The sequence below is a fragment of the Plectropomus leopardus genome, chromosome 4, assembly GCF_026936395.1.
Source record: "Plectropomus leopardus strain MGB_pleo_1.0 chromosome 4, ASM2693639v1, whole genome shotgun sequence".
NCBI classification, from domain to species: Eukaryota; Metazoa; Chordata; class Actinopteri; order Perciformes; family Serranidae; genus Plectropomus; species Plectropomus leopardus.
Genome location: NC_142179.1, coordinates 16,944,718 through 16,962,472, shown reverse-complemented (window position 1 = coordinate 16,962,472; position 17,755 = coordinate 16,944,718). Strand labels below are relative to the sequence as shown.

Genomic DNA, 17,755 nt, shown 5'->3' with positions numbered 1-17,755 from the left:
ATGCGATGGCTATGCGCTTGTCGGTAGAAACTGGTTCCACTGGGCAAGATGCTGCAGGCGGTACAAGAGGTAATATTGCATCACATAACTCAAAAGCTGAGCTGATCATCCAGAAGTTTTGAATCCACAGTTCCTCTGTGAAATCGTTGATAATCATTAAAGATTTGAACATCCATCGTCATGCTCCTTGGAATGTAATCATGAGAGAAAAAGTCATATAACATCTTGCAATTGTGTTTTATAGACATTTCAAAAAAATAACTTAAAAGACTTTAAGTTGTGCACAAATCTGTAACAGAAACCCGCCTATTGTTCTTAATGAGACCAAGACCGTGGTGTCATCAGCAAACGTGACAAGCTTGATGAAGGGTAACATGAGGTGCAGTCATTGATATACAGGGACGGCAGGTGTTGGTGGTGAACGGGGCAGACAAGTGACTGCCAAGTCGAACCTGCTGCTTCCTGTTGGATAAGACACCCGGGTAACACTTTCTATGAAGCCCATGTCTATACTGACTTATAATCCATTATGAAAATACTTATAGTGCATTATAATGCCTCTGTAGTGCTGTATAATCCTAGTTATAAGTACTGATGGTTATTTATAATGCTTTATTAGAATAATCATAACTCATTATGATGCTAATGTCTATAATAAATTATGCATATATTTACAGTGTGTTATAGTGTGCATATAGTTATAAGCACATACAAATATTTGGATAGGCTTTGTAACATTCCTCATGGAGGGAATTGCACAATAAAGCTGTTCAGAGTGGGTGAATGGGAGTACTGGTTAGGAAGAAACCACAAATATGGCATTCTTGGCCGCCCGATTCGTGACAAGAAAGTACAGCATACGTGAGTGTCATTGATATATAGTTAAATACATATTTAAAAATTCTTATAACTCTATGCACAATATAACACATTATGAGTGTGTTCATAACTCATTATAGACATTGGCATAATAATGGATTAGCATTATTTTTATAAATCATTATAGAAAACCATGAGTGCTTATAACTATGATTATACAGCACTATAGACATATTATAATGCATTATAACTATGTTCATAATGCGTTATAGTGCATTAGATTCAGAGAAACTGTTACCGAAGTCTGTTATCCAATCACAGATGAGACGTGGTACCTGCAGGTTCAGTTTAGTGCAGAGATGGCAGGGAAGGATTGTGTTAAAGGCTGAGCTGAAGTCCACAAACAATGCTCTGTGGGTCTTATCTCCAGGCTTTCATGTTGGGTTAGTGTGTCTAGGCCTTTATATGCAAAATATATTAAATATATTAAATAATAGTTTATACATTCATATCTGCAAAGATACTAAAAAAATCATTCATGCCTTCATATCTGCAACATGCAAGGGTTCTACATATGGGCAGAGTCAGGAATGTCAGGAATGATTCAGTATATCTGATATATCGGTATATATAATGGTATATTGGTATATCTACTGTTGTATCAACATTCCCGTTACACTTATACACAAAATAAATGAATCCTTATACCCAGGAAAACTGCATGAACACCGTATGTGTATGAGTCTTGTGAGAGCCTGTATGATAAATATTAGAGCTGTTTTCATATCTGTCCCCTCCATACACCACCGGCTTGCTCTTCCCTCCTGAAGCCATTAATTCTTTGTCCTCCCCGTCTCTCTCTCTCTCTCTCTCTCTCACACACACACACACGCAAACACGCACATTAATTTTGCACTGTCCTCCTAAGTGTCATAACGCAGCCCCTTCCAGGTCGCACATCAATGCTGTAAATAACAGCCTGTTTGTGTGTTCTCGCATTTGTGTTTGTGTGTATGTGCGCGTCCATGGACGTTTGACACCGCAGGACGATAACCTCCCCTGTTCATCACCATCATCACTCGGCACCAGCGCCACCTTGCTTTCATCATCACATTAAGATGGGAACTCTTGGGTCCAGCCTTGTCACAAATCAGTGCTCTGTGTGTGTGTGTGTGTGTGTGTGTGTGTGTGTCTGTGTGTCTGTGTCTGTGTCTGTGTGTGTTTGTGTGTGTGTGTGTTCCTCGATAGTCATTATCCTTGTCACTCTGTCAGTGTTCCTGTCACATTACTGCCAACAGCTGCAACCTCAACAACAGGTGTGTGAGTTTGTTTGATAGACGGAGGAATGGATCCCCCACAGTGTTTCAGAAATCTTCAGTGCCCTGTTCAGAGTCGTCTCTGTGAGGGGGAGAAAGAGGTAGACAGATACATGTGGAGATATGGAGAGCGAAGGAGAGGGGGGATTTTAACAATAGAGGAAAGCTTGAGTGAATGAGAGTGAAAGGCCAGGTGTGCAGACAGAGTCAGATGGAGAGGGATTTGGTGGAGCTCATCACTGTTTAACCCAAAAAAAGCAAACAGATGGCAACCTCAAAATTGTCAGTCGAACTGAATGACAAGAAGCTAATTTTGCTTTAACTGTGTAACATTTATCTTTTTTTCATGACCTCCTCTGCCCATGTTGCCCTCCTCTTTTAACATGAAATCATTCTTAACAATCATCTCCTCACTCAAGCTGAATGATTATCCTGAGAAGGAGCTGGCTTAATTACTGGGTCTTTATAGAGTGTGGGAACATAATAACTCTGCATTGGATGATGTGCCATCCTAATTTGTTCATTTAATAAGGAAATTGAGCTGTGTTTTGTACGTTCAACAATGTGCCTTTGTCGGCCTGAATGCCATTATCTGATTTTATGTAGTTACTTGGATGGTTGGGTTGTATGAAATATTCCCCTTTAAAAACGCATCTGTGTTTCTGCTTTCAGGACCTTACTGGTGCTTATGAAAACACTTTAATGTCTTCATGTTTAAAAGATGTGAACTTTGCCCTACTGACGGTGCAGATTTGCAGGGATTATTGTGTCCCCCAGACTGAAATACTTTACTTTGCTAAATTCCTGACTTTCTCTGTAGCCCCACTATGAGGTCTACATTTGTATTTCTTTTTTTTTTTTTTTAAGAATTGTTGGACACATTTCCTTAAAACTTGCCACAGGTGTTCATGCAGTGCTTTCCAGTAACCATGCTACAATACTATTGCTAGAAATCCTCAAGTGTGTCCCAATACAAAGTGTGTCAAATGCAGTATTACAAAAATACCAGGACGTCCTACTGCATCCTGTTGCATTTTGCAGTTTGCACGCCAGCATGCTTTTCTGGCTTTTTGGACCCAAAGTTCTCTGTACAGCAGATGACATGTCCAGTTGTTCTTCTGAGTTGCAGACAGATGACAGCTCACTGTCAGCTGATGGAAGCTGCAATGACAGATGATAATGACAGGGTGTTCAACTGACTGATGACCTTACAAATAGACAGCAATAGGAATATAATTGTTTATCTGAACAAAATAATGATACCGATAAACCAAAAAATTACATAACTATGAAAATAACTGACAGAGAAATGCATGTATAACTGTTGTGAATATAATACTGCATAATAAAATCTACAATGAATATCTTTATTACTTAAAAGGTTGAACTATATTACAAAGTAACAGCAGAACTCTCTTGGTTTACCTCCGTCTCTCGCCAAATGGTGTTTTGTATCTCAAAGGTGATGTTAGACAAAGGTGATGTGCTGTTTTGATCTCGTGCTCTTTTTTTTTACTTCAAATTCTGGACTAGAGACTGTGAAGGATACATGACCAAGAGGGTCAAAGTCCAAGGTGCAATGTTATGACGTAGCAGTATGTCCCAATGGTATGCATACTCCATACAACAGTAATTTGTAAGAGCATTTGCAGTACATACTGAAAGTAAATAAATAAATGTAATGAATAAATACATGTAGTGAATAAATAAACAAGTTTGTTGTCGCCCTCAGAATCAAATGTAATCACTCTGATGATACCTTAACTTTTCCTCTAACCTTATCATCAGGTAAAATTTTCCATTTATCCAATTTTTTGGTTTATTATGAAATACTATAAAACTAATAATGTTCCCACCCAACCTCAGCTGTTGCGTATACTTAATTCTAATTAGCAAAAGTTGCCATGCTCATACACTAAACTACAGCAGAGATGAAAATATTACACCTTAGCATCAACATGTTGCCAGCATTTAACTCAATACACTGTGCCTTAACACAGCCTCACAGACCTGCCATAATGGCTGTGGACTCTTGGTTGTGTTAAAGTTGTGTACAGTAAGTAAGACTTAACCTCTGATAGGCTCCTGTTGTAAAAAACAGACTTTTATGTAAAAATGTGCTTGGCTTGATAAAACATGGGAGAAATCTGCCTGATATAAAAGCCTCAGGAAGACCTGCTTTGCCACATATTGACCCATTAGCCCAATAGTCCTCTCATCTTTCATGATTATATTCATCCGTATTGTTGTCCTTTTTTGGAAACTAATGCTGTTTAATATCATATCAAAGAGGCTGTGTTGGTGCTAGGTATGTATTTAGCAATTCTGAAATCACAAAAAAAAAGCTGTTTTATGTAAATGCAGATTTTTCTGCATAATTTCTTCATCAGTGCTTAAAAGTTTAAGCAGGCAGGTAATGAATTAATGAGGATTTGCTCTAAATAAAATAAAAATACTAAAGAAAAAGGAAACAATAAGTAAAATTAAAGATTCCAGACATTAAAAATTGATATTACTAAGCGCAGAATGAATTCCCATGACAGACAACATACCAGTGACTACACACTCCTCTCCTCATTTTCTTTTACCTCCATCATCTCTTATACAACCAAAGCGTTTTTTTGGCAGAATGAAGACAAACAAATTATGTGTTTTCTCTTTATAAATGTAAATGACATAGGATATTAATACAGCATTTGACCACCGACAGACATTTGATGAATACCTCTCGACTAAACAATTTGGGGTCTCGACTTTTGAACGCTGCATCCATTCAAATTGACTGCTGTTGTTGATGATGCTGTTTTCATGGCAGGGATGGTTTGGAAATAGGTTCGAGATTTAATACTGCTGCCCACACAATCTTTGTGTGTGTGTCACGGTGAATTCGTGCACGTGCGTGTATGTGTGCCCGCCCTTGGGGCGTCTGTGTAAAGCAAGATTCAATGCTTTTATATCCTAGTTGATTTATGTGGTGACGTTTGCCTTTGCGCTCACAATCACATTACTGGAAAGGTGGAAGAGCCAGGATTCTGTGTGTGGTGTGTGTATGCGCAAGCCTGTGTTTGTCTGTGTTTGTAAATCAGCATGCAGTTCTGTTGTTTCTTGAATAATAAGGCAGAGAAAAAACACCCACTATCCCTGTCCTCTCTTCTTTTCTTTTCTTTTATGTAAGAATTACTAAACACATATATAGCTGTATATGCACACTAAAACTGTCATGTAATGTAAATGAAGTTCTGCCCATGATTCCTGCCTGTTAAGTTTTATTCACGTTGAGGTATCAACAGTGGCATGGGATACAATAGATCCCTGTATCTTCAGCACTTTGCAGCTTTAGCGTATGTCTAAAAGCACGAGTGAGGCTACTGTGGCAGAGAGCCAGATTGAAGGAGCCATTATAGTGTTTTTTTTTCCTGCTACTTTTCTTCTTCATTTTTAATACTTTTTGGGACACCGTGGAGTGCGTATTCTAATGACTTCAGGTGCCCGTTGTGCACACAAAATAAATGTTTCCACCTTTTGTCTCTAGTTTAAAGTCATATATACAGTCCTCTCTCTATGCGTTTGTCCTCACATTGTCCTCCAGTGTCTCAGAGCTGGTTTAAAATGTGTACAAATCCTCCCCCAGTAGTGCCATCTCCAAAGTGATTGCAACCCCATTCATAATTTATTCCTAATGGAATAGTTAATGTGTCTTTGTGTTTCACTCTTTATCGCTTTGTCCAGACCTGTTTGTCTCACCTCATCTATACTGCATGATTATTAAAACAACCGAGGCTCAATCAGTGGGAGGGTATTTACATTTGCCAAAAGCTGATGGATCAAATTATAGCAGGATACATACTTAATGAGGCCTTTTGATGAAGAGGCATTTAGCATACTGCTCCCAACTGCCTTCAAACAGCTGTTGCCTTTGAATTTAGTGAATGTTTTAAAAAGCTTTGTTTACATAAATTGTCCTTTAGAAGTTATATTTGATCAGTTTCTTACATTAATGCTACCATATGTTATTGTAATACATTGTTTAATTATATTATAGTAACCTATACAAGACACAAGCTTTTCTCACTGTAAATGACTTAAGTAGAAGTTAAAGTCACCTTTTAAAATATTACTTCAGTAAAAGTCTGAAAGTATTTAATAGTTACTGTACCACTGTATCAGAAGTAATTTCATGACATAAAATGTACTTAAGTATTGAAAGAATAAGTAAAAGTAAATGCTTGTAATAAAAAGCAGTCTGTGAGAATGTTGAGAATTATAAAGTTTATTTCTTTGTAACATACACTGACTTAAAAATGAAGCGCACGTTACATTTGAAGAAAAACAAGGTCTGTTTTACATCGTAAAGGATTTACACAATCCAGTTTTTCCCTCCCTCCCATTCCTTCATTCAGTCGGCTGTCTCCTCCTCCATTCCTTTCCTAATCTGTAGTAAGTAACTAAAATGCTCAGGGGAAAAGTAGTGGAGTAACAGTGTATATTTTACTTTGGAAATATAATGGAGGAAAAGTGAAAGTTGACATAAATATAAAAGCTCAAGTAAAGTAAGTACAGAGAAAGTAAAGATTCTCCCCAAAAATACTTACTGTTACAAAGTATCATTACTTCATTACCTGACACCACTGGTTTTCAAGATTTTTTTATCCAAAATGTTGCACTTTGCACGACAGAGGCATCATTGTTTCTTCAGTCATTTTGGCCTCTGTGGGTGTTCAGACCATAGCCTTTGCTGTACTAGCACCAGACTCCGTTCATAAAACCGAAAAAGACCAAATAAAAGCAATAGTCTTCTAAAAGTGGCACAAAGCAGCCCTCAGCCAATATAGCCCGCCTGGTTATTAATGGAATTTGCAACCTGTGTCACACAAACACACACACACACACACACACACACACACACACACACACTATAAAGTATGAGGCTTATTTTCTGGTCAGTGAAATACAGTTAGCAGAGCTTCAGTGCACCAGCTTTCACAATTAGTGGCCCAATGGGTTGAGGGGATAAACGGGCTGAAATGAGAGGCAAAAAGAGAAGAAAGCGAGAAATAGATAACACATGGTTAATTGTGTGTAACAGACCACAGCAATGACCAAATCGCTACCAGCCAGTCATAGCCCCATGTTGCCTCATTTTTCTTTCTCAGCAACACTGCAGGTTGACATTTATTTTGATGACTAATTTAGTATTGACTAGTGGGAACTTTATCTGCCGCTACAGATGTTGGCTCTCACCAGTCTTTCCCTTGTCCGTTTCCCTTTGTGCAGCAACCATTTTGGCTGAGTCAGTGTGCCCTTGGGCAGTGTGTGACCTTCGAATGAATAGTGGTGTCCAGCCGTGTCTCCCTTCCATCCTTTATTTCTCAAGCTGGGTCTCAATTCAGGGGCTACATACTGTACACACATAAGTCTGCAGCTCTGGACTGAGATTGTCATACCAGATCAGAAATTCCTCCAAATGTGGCAGAAATTGCAGCCTTCTTTTTTCCAAATTTGGATAACTATCTTTTGCAGTCCTTGGAATCCTAAAACCTCTAATAAGATGCTCAGTTTTTTCAACAGTTGTTGTGTCCAGACAGATTTGATTTGATTTCCTTTTCTTATCTGAATATTTTCTAAATGTGGATTGTGTCACAGGTCATTAGTTGGATATTCAAACAACAATCCTTTAGCATCGTTGCTGCATGTGTGATCTTATTTTCATGGCTGTATAAGGGCTACATGTGGTGCAAAACAGATGTAATGTATTGGGTTACATTTGCACCAAAACAAACTAATCACACACTAGATGTGTCAGGAACTCTGTAAGGTGTAATTAGATTTCTGGTTGTTGTGAGGCTAAACCACCTCAGACAGACAGAGTTGAAGGTTAAGCCTTGCCTTAGGTTCTCTGAAGAACTCACCTTTGCTGGCTGCATACTTGTGAGGCCTTGGTACATCATACTTCTGTATCTACTTTTTTTTCATTCTGAAAGTCGTTGAATACTGAGTAAGTTTCCTCTTTTTTTCTGCTTCCTTCCTTGTCAATAGGCGCCATCTTTGACGAGTCAGCAAGGAAAGATGATGAGGTGTTTCGCCTTGCTGTGGCGGATCTCAATTTGAACAACGAGATCTTGGAGACGGAGAAGATCACCATCTCTGTGGAATTCGTTGATGGGAACAACCCCTTCCAGGCTGTGCAAGAAGGTAGGATAGTAATTCTATTATGTTGAAGTTAAAATGTGTGCATGAGAGCAACAGGGCCAAGCAGGTGCATCATCTTCAAAGCTAAGTTTCTCAAGATATTTTTTGTGATGACTTAAATAGCATATACAAGAAGAGTTCAATGTTTTGCTTTGTGGCATGGTTCTTTTTTGCCCCTCAAATGTTCTGGGCCGGGGTCAGACCAAAATGAAAAGACTGTCTTCATCATGTATCATTTTACAGTTTCCAAATTTCAGTTTTGCTAAAAGGTGCAAAAATCTTTTGGTTCAATTATTGTTGAAGCACAGGTTGCCAATTTATCAGCCAGTCCAATATTTCTTGAACAGTTAATTGTGTAATATACTGTACACCCCAGAAAAATCTTGATCTTTGTATGAGTTTGAAACTTGAGTCTAAGTAGCATAAGCCTCTCCAACCGTCCATTCCCTATTTTTTGTTGACCTCTACAATAGATCGAGAACAGTGACGCAGAGGAAATTCATTCATGTAAAAACACAGCATCAAAAAGTTGGCACAAAGTCAGCTTCTGTCTTTAATGTTCCCGAGGTTTTCACGCATGGCTGGCATGCCCTCTGAGTTGACCTACATCACAGTCAGCTGAGGATGGGGCAGTGCTTTATTTCTCTGGTTTTTGTGTCGGTTTATGTTGATGCTGACAGCCATTTTACTTCATGCAAATGCAGCTTGGGCAAGAAATTGACTCTGGGATGCTGATATCTGGTAGTAAAATAGTGGATACACTTGTCTACACAACTGATTTTCTTCCATCTTTACATAGATATCAATATGCATGCATGCCTGTCTAAGAGTTATATAATGTAGCTGCTTATTCACAACCAACACCAACAGGCTTGATTCGAAACTGAGCTTGTAATTTGAAAGAACAAAACATTATAAGGTCATTAACCTTTTAGTAATGCTCTAATACAACAAATATTTCATGATAGCCTTATCGGACTAATTCATCAAAAGACCCTCAAGACTTGCATTAGAAAGTACACACAAGAAACACCTATTCAGTGAATGAAGTGTGCTGTGCAATAGACGACAAGAGCCTTGTGTCTAAATGCTTTTTTTTCCATTCACATTTTAGAAAGTGAACAGATTTATCAGATAAAAGGGCTGACATTGTACCAGATTTACAGTCAATACACACCATCTCCCTTCATTTACATCAGCAAGTGTAATAAAAAAGTAACTGCAAATTATTCACTTCAGTTTTGACGCAAGTTAACATTTCCGCTGCATCTGATACACATATTTTAGAACTAATACTGTCATATATTTATGACTTATTCCACTTCATAGCATCACAGAAAAAAAGATGTAAATGTTTTGTTTTATTTTTTCCTTTATACTGGCAACTTTGCGTTTAAGTGTTCAAGTCCTGAAAACAGCTTAATTTCTTATTGGAATTTGAGTTTTACTTAATCAATGAGAGTCTCAGGTGACTGCTAAACCCAAAATCCAATAAGCATTTTCAGCAGATTTGTTTTTTAACAGGCCATTAAAGGGATTGTTCATCCCCAAATCAAACGTCTAGATTGTTTTGATGAGAATTGATAAGTGTCGCCTTTTCTCCAGTATAACGGAACTAGATGACACTTGGCTTGCTAACTAAAACACAATGTTTTTGCATCTTAACCTAAAAAGAGTGAAAGTGAAACCTCATGAAACTGCAGTAGTTTCTTAATGTTGGATGCAAACATATTGTCATTGATTGGGCTGATAACGGCTTTTGAACCTATTAGCAGGTGACCCATGCCCAGTCTTACTTTTATCAGAGGCAAAAAATCACATAACAGTCAGTAAATAGACTGATAGCAAATTTCCAATTGAAATTTCCTTATGCGTTTCTGCACAGTGCCCTCATCAGAGCTTTACTTTTAAGTTTATGTTCTGTTTACTATTGAGCTGTTGTTGGTAGTGAAATATGGCATTACTGGAATTATCACTATAACTGAACTGACAGAGAGAGGATGAGTGTATGAATGCTACTGGTTGGCACTGTGGCATTACAGTGATTTAGTTTATTATTAATATTATTGGGTCTGTGTTTTCACCACTGGAACGCAGGATAATCTTGATAATCAGACATTGCAATGTGTTTTGTAGTCAGCAATGAGAAGAAGTCAATTGATCAGTCATGGAAAGTGTAGGTATTCTTTTCTTCCAACTTATTCAAACACAGCAAATGACAAATAGACAACTGTTCATCCCACAACCAAGCAACTTTCAATTGAACCTTTATCTCTGTATCTATTTGAACCTGAAATATAGCAAATTACAAAATGCTGCAAAACATTGGAACAACACTGGTACTGGAATCGCCTGCATGGCTTATGACTCATCTGACAACACAGAAGATGTGTCACACCCATTCTTTTCAACTCCAGTGTGTGAGTGGCTAATTAGGGCATTTGTTTTTGTGTGTTGACAGCCATCCAGAAGCCCTTGTGAAGTAGGAAGAAAAACCAAAAAACATTTTTGCCTCTAGATTCTTTGGTAGAAATGGTAATGCTTTTCTTTAGAACTGTCAGCGTTGACTCAAACTTATCTTCAATGTAGACAGAGATGTTTTTGTACAGAAAATAGACATTCGCACAATAGCTTGGAAAGAACAACCTAATTGATGCATTAATGCAAGAAACAGAATTATAAGCAGGAATGAGCTCACTGGGCTGACATCAGCGATCTGAGTTAGATACAACTACTGCCCATTAGGGCTGGGTATCCGAAATAATGCTGTACCAAGTAGTATCAAAATATCTCCAGTCAAGTGATACCTTCATTCAATCCTTTTTTCGCTGGATTTCTGATCATGGGCTGTCCCAGCTCCGAGCCCGACAGAGCAAACTTTCTGTTTCCGCCACTTCCATAGCTGCTTAGAAACGGTGTTAGAAAACTCAACTGAAACTGAAACAGTTTGACTGGGTTGTTAAACCCAGTTATTATAGGTAGATGACGTTAGCTATGTCAGTCTCTCTCTCTCTCTCTCTGTGTGTGTGTGTGTGTGTGGCTGGACTGACACTCCCAATATTGTGGACGTAAAAACTCCAACAGAGTTGGCAGTACAGCGTGCCCTGCCCAGTCCAACTGCCCTCATGGACCAGTGTCTGTGGTTAACATATTGCAGTGAGTGCAAGTTTCTTGTGGAGCAGCTAGTATGCTGGCACAAAGTAAAAAAGGATGATAAAGTGATAATTGCCATAATATAAACATGTGTATATGTGTGTGTGAGAGAGAGAGCGCGCCTGTATGATTGATTGTCTGCCTTTTGGAATAATCAAGCTAATTCATTTGCATTAAAAAGGAACCAAAATACAGAAACACTGAGTAGAGGCATATACGGTGCTTACTTATTGGTGCGTTACAGCTGCACATTGTTTGTGCTTTTTGTTTAAGTCTCTTCCTCTGATAATTACGCCTCTTTAAACTGATCCCATTTTACAGAGAAACAATACCAAAATTATAATCTGTTTATCTGTTCCTGACAGTGGCATCTCCAGTTTTTCCATTGCACTGTAAATGAAAACTTTCATGTGTGTAACACAACCATGTTCAGTCAATTAGACAACCAAAGCACAATATCGAAACACCAGTAAGTGACTAGCCTTTGATTAGTTTAAAGGGAGCAAAAACTCGTATTAAAGCCTACCTCCAAAACACAAAATCGCAACCTGCACTGCAAAGCTCAAGGCAGGATGAGCCTGCGTGTCCATCATGGAGTATAGATGATCTAAAGTGAATAATTAAGATAAACAGACAGAGGTTAGGAAAAGATTGAATGAGACTAAAACAGCTTTTATCAAAACATTTTGCACTTCAAGGAGAATTTTGGTGGATCTTTCTAATCGTACACCATTCTCACCTCTTGCCTGAATTGTTTTATTGGCATCAGATAAACCGAAACCAATGGATTTAAAAAGCAACATTAAAAATATCACAACTTTGTATTGCTTCAGTGATTTAATTAACTGATAATCAAATACAAAGCTCCCATTATCAACACCAGTGCACACAATAAACTCACACACACTCTCTCTCACACACACACACAAAAAAACATGACATTAGCCTTGACTGAGAGAGGAGGGTAAGAGAACATAGAGAACACATAAGTGAGCTTATTTCATAGTTTCATGTATCATGCCTTTTGTAAACAGTGGTGGCCAAATGATTAAGTGTATTTCTTTTCATCGTGGCTCAGATGACTTTATGAATGTAAAATATGTGTTTTTGTATACCTCTTAAGGTCTGAGGGCTCTGCAGTATTGTTGGTTGTGGCTCTTTGAAGCCCCATCTGGAGTAGCTCTTTTATCTGGGTTCTGTGTGCATGAAGGATAAATGTATGTGTTTGTTCCTCACTTCTTTATTTTGAGGTCAAGGTGCAGTTTGAGTGTCTTATTTAGGATTTCAGCATTGTGTGAAATAGAGACAGGGAGTTAAGAGTGATGTGACAACACAGCAGGAGGCAGCATTTGAATGCTTGCTTCTCGACTGAGCAGAGTGAGGCAACAGCATGTTCCTGAATTTTGCAGTACGTGTTGCTTTCTGTCCTCACATTTTTAGCCTTTCTTATATTATTGTGTATTTCAGGTTATCCTTAGCCAGGAATATACAGTAACTTTTTCTTTTCAACTTTTTTTTCAGTTAAGGTAATGTTTTTTTGCTGATTGTGCACATCCTTTCTCAGCAGTCTCATACATCACATTCATAAATACAGACACGGTTACAACTTGGAGCTGCCAGACACAGTAGTACTGTTGGCTGCCATCGAGAGCTCATGAGTTTCTCAAGAGCATACAGTATCTGTTGGCAGTACAGGATTTATTACAACATATAGGATGCCAATCATTATTTTTTTGCTTGGGATTTCAACCAGATAGTTTTCAATGAAAAACATTTTTTTTCTTTTTTCATCCTTGACTGATTAAACTCTTGCATGCCTCCAAATCTCTCAGTCTGTTGACTGGTCTGTCCAAATTTGTGGGAGGAACTATGGATACTTTCCTGTCTTCCTGTCTGCCTGGTACTGAACAGACTGCCTAACTAATTTCCCTGCCAATCTTTCTGTTTGCCCGTCTGTTAGTGCCGTTAGCTGGCTGATGAATTGATTGCCTGTCTCCCTATCTGCCTGTCTATCTGTGTATTTGTCTTGCTAACTGGTAACCTGGCTGGCAAATCAATTGTCTTTGTCTCTGTCTGTCTCTCATGTATTATGGTTTCACATGCTTTGTTTGGCGACCTTATAAGCTGAGACAAAAGGCAATTGGTTACATCAGTTTAAAAGATTTCAATAATTTAAAAATGTTAATGCTATTAAACGGTGCAGTTTCTATTTAAGCAGAGCATTAAACTCTCTGATCTTACAAGGTCACTGACACTTTTCCTTTGTGCGGGTGATGGTTGAAATTACAGCAAGCAGTTATAAATTATGAAATAATAACAGATGTTACAGTAACCTTTAATTAGCTTAGATTCTACCCAGGAGACAGTATGCATTGTACTGCAGTGAGTGTTGAAAGCGTAGAAAAAAACGTAGAAAATAAAAAAAATATACATCATAAATGTTCTTTGACTTAAATGACATGTGGTGCATGTCCTCTCTGAGGGCTACATTTACGGTATAGAGGTAATTTGCACCTTGCCTTTGATTCGGTTTGTTCTGGCAATCTACATGTAATTAACACCAGAATTACTGAGGTAGAAGCTCATTACGCAATCAACACTTGAGACAGTCTCCTAGACACATAGTATTTAAAGCAGGGCTCAGTAGGTGCTCTTCAGAGTTGAGATGAGTCAGACATCATCAAGCTTAAAACAAGACATGATAATGTAATAATGTTGTATAGTAAAACTGAATAATTAAGTGACATGTATCCAAATATAATGAGCACTACAAGGTCTTTCAGCTTGTGTGTAGCAGGCTGTTCTTTTTCAGTGTTAGTACTTAAACCTAAAAAAAGTAATATACAATAATTCAATCGTGAGCCAGGAGGATGTGGGACAAAGGAGGAAGTCAGATGTCGAAATATAAAAAGTAACAAAGTCTGCATTGGGGGCATGGGCTGAAAAAGTTGAAGCGACCTCTGACCTGGTAGGGTGTTCACCCCATGTATGCTGAATCTTTGCAGCGGCCTGGATTCAGTTCCAACCTGTGGCCAGTAACAGTCACAATCCTCCCACTAACCACCCCTTCTGTGTTTGGCATTGTAAAACATATATAGTATTGGTTTCATTTTTGATTATTAATCTTATTTTTTTATTCATTTATTTTGTTTGAATATGATAAAGTGCAGCTCTTCTTTGTAGTTATATGGTTTGTGGTTCTCTCACATTTTGCAGGCTGTCATTAAAAGTTCTGCTGAATGAAAGTTCATTTATTCAATTTGTTTTTCTCATCACAGCCTTCCTTTTTAATACACTTGCACTAATTTGCATGTGCAGGATTTTCCACGCAAAACTGGCCCTCCGGCCCCTCTGTGAACCTCACGAAGTCCCACGAAATGTGCTGCTTTTAACGAGTCACATTTTTACCCTCAATACCTGTGTGATTGTTGTACAAAAGCCTCTTAACAGTTCATTGTCTGACTCACTTCGACACCACAGAGGGAATGTGGCACAGAGACAGAAATTAATGTACACATGATTATTAGAGAGCCATTTCTAGCTTTAAATTGAAAGGACAATAATTCAAAGAGGATGCCAGAGTCCCTCCATCTTTGTTTAGGCTGTATTTCTGCAGCACTACATTACAACTGCCCTCATGTTTTCAAAAAAAAAAAAATCCTCTTAGCCATAAAGCAATAGAACCATTATACTGGAATGAGTAAATGGCACATTGCAATAACCATATCTATAACAATGCAGAACATATTACAATAGAGCCGTCCAACTAGATTTTAAAAAGAATTATCTATTCAAATGTGTTATCCAAATGAATGTGCTGAAATCTCTGCCCTCAGGGTCGCATCTGTGTGTGTGTGTGTGTGTGTGTGTGTGTGTGCATGTGTTTGTGTGTGCGTGTGTGTGTGTGTGTGTGTGTGTGTGTATGTGTATGTATGTGTGTGTGTATGACATTGTCTCAGGAGTGTGTAAAGGGGCTTGGAATAAATCACACTCCCTTCTCTCCCTTCTCTTCCTCCTGCATGGTACTTAATTGCGGATCTGCTCCTGTCACTTATATTCACATTTCACTCCCTTACACCCTTACCCCCCATCTCCATAGTAACCAGGCTAGACATCACTGGGAGTCGTGCATGTGTGGTGTCTGTATGCATGTCAGTGTGTGCCCGTTCATGTCTCCATTGATTAAAGCAATGAGAATCACCTAATTGGATAACAGTCTATGGAAAGGTGGGGGGCACGAGGAAACGCAGAGCAGGAGGAGACCACAGGAGGGAGGGAGCTCAATAGTTGTCTCAGCTTATTTTTCATCTCAGCTTAGTCTTGACACACAGGGCACACCGCCGTATTTATGCACACACTGCCACACTAACGGAAAAAAATCCCCTTTCCTCTTTTGCTAGAAGGTGTGCAGGCAAAAAACTGAAGTCTTGACAGATCATGCCAGCATCTCCGACTACCTGTTAGCGGGATACTTCTATACTCACAGTGGAATTTGAGATTCCCCATCAAATTAAGGAGCCATTTGGTTTTACTATTATTTAATGCACAAAAAAATATTCCAGGGAAAGAATATACATGAATGGCTAATCTAAGAATATGATTATTCCAGTCTTTATTATAACTGCATACAGTGTAGACAGCTGCAAAATGAAGCATGGACTCAAGGAGAGCAATTTTAGCAATTCATGGGGATTTTTTTCTAGTAAACATCTAATCAGTTACTAACCTACCAAGTTTTTAAAATTGGTAGCAATTTGTTTGAATCATTTATTGAGCAAAAAAAAGCCAAACATTTTTTGGTTCAAGCCTCTTAGAAGCAAGGATTTGTAGCTTTTCTGTTTTATATCTCCATAAATTGAATCTCTTTGGGTTTTGGACTATCAGACAAACAATTTAAGCAATTTCACAGAATAAAAACTTCACAGATTAATCAAAACATTGTCAACAAATTAGCTGGTAATGGAAAAAATTGCACGTTGCAGCCATAACACTGACTAGCTGTTTACGTGCTGTTTTGATTAATAACTACTTTAAGAGGAACTATGCCCATATTAAAATTCATAGTCCTATGGTCTAAAACGGTCTAAAAATGATTGAAAATGATTTTTATGAAACATGAGCAACTCTCTCCCAAATCAAAAAACTTGAGTGCAAAACTCGAATTTGGGATGTCATCAAGGATAAAGTCTGGAGCTGCTGCATAGACCAGAAATTGGGAAAGATGTTATAAATGACACTGAGATCACCCAGAGGAATATTCTAAGTATATGGGTACATGTTTGTTTCACAAATGAATACAATAGAATAAATGTCTTTAAAGAAAGATACAATATTTGCAAAATCAGGCTCCCATCCATGTCTGTATAAAGCATCTCTTGATGACGTCATACGTTTGAGACTTACTTCTCTGGTTTCTGGCTATAAGAGAGATCGTTTATGTTTACAAATATTGATTGAACTCTCCCAGGCAATGGAAATAGCATATTTTAACAATTTATCTAGGTGGTGTTACCCTTTAAAATGTCATTCATATACTTGTACTGTAGATTGCTGCTGAGTAGATTCAGGACCATGGACAGCACCAACAAAGTCACACAGAGTCAGAGAGGCAATGAACGGAGGTTTTTATTCACAAATTTAATCGTTTCTAAGCACTTGACTCTGAGCTCAGTGAGATACATGACATCAGATGTGTACTAGTTACTGTTCTGCTCAGTAGACAGACATTGTAAGTGCCACTTTTGTACAATATTGATTGCTGTGATGCTTTATAGACAGAGTTGAGAGAATGCACATGGGATACTGTGGTGTTTAGAGAATGACAAGAGGTGCGTGGGTGGTTAACCTTTTACACTGGTTTCCAAAACAGTAAACCAATTCACAAATAAATGAAAATGGTGGCATAAAGGATATTTATTTTTCAGCTTGTATGCAGTTTTCAGTTCCAGTGATATTATATATCAGGTCACCTTTGCATTGATGTCATGCAAAAGATGGTGAAATTCTTCAGTAGCAGTGAAGATTAATTATGAGGGCAAAATTGGATGTGTATAAAAATGATATTTAAAAAAAATCCATCTTCTGAAGTTCTTAATTAAAGCTTCAATGGATTACAGTGACTAAAAATATACTTAGAAGATTTGTCGTCTTTTCGGTTGATCTATTGTGACACGCAGTGGAACTCGTTGTGATTCACAGTAATGATGTCGTATAGTGCTAAAGTCAGCATGAAGCAAATGCCTTTAGGGTGTGTGAAACACTTGAGTGCATGAGTGTGA

The 17,755-nt window shown here is 38.1% G+C and overlaps 1 protein-coding gene across 5 annotated transcripts in view; it reads left to right on the top strand.

The window, feature by feature from the left end:
• Positions 1-17,755, top strand: part of grid2 (glutamate receptor, ionotropic, delta 2) — a 587,880-nt gene that overhangs the window by 94,405 nt on the left and 475,720 nt on the right. For all 5 annotated transcript variants that reach the window (XR_015776434.1, XM_088076650.1, XM_088076651.1 and 2 more), the window contains exon 2: positions 8,172-8,327. Coding sequence is in view for 4 of the 5 variants with exons in the window: in XM_088076650.1 (XP_087932776.1) it covers positions 8,172-8,327 (156 nt within the window). In the remaining variant the exon portion in view is untranslated. The remainder of the gene's footprint in view (positions 1-8,171; positions 8,328-17,755) is intronic.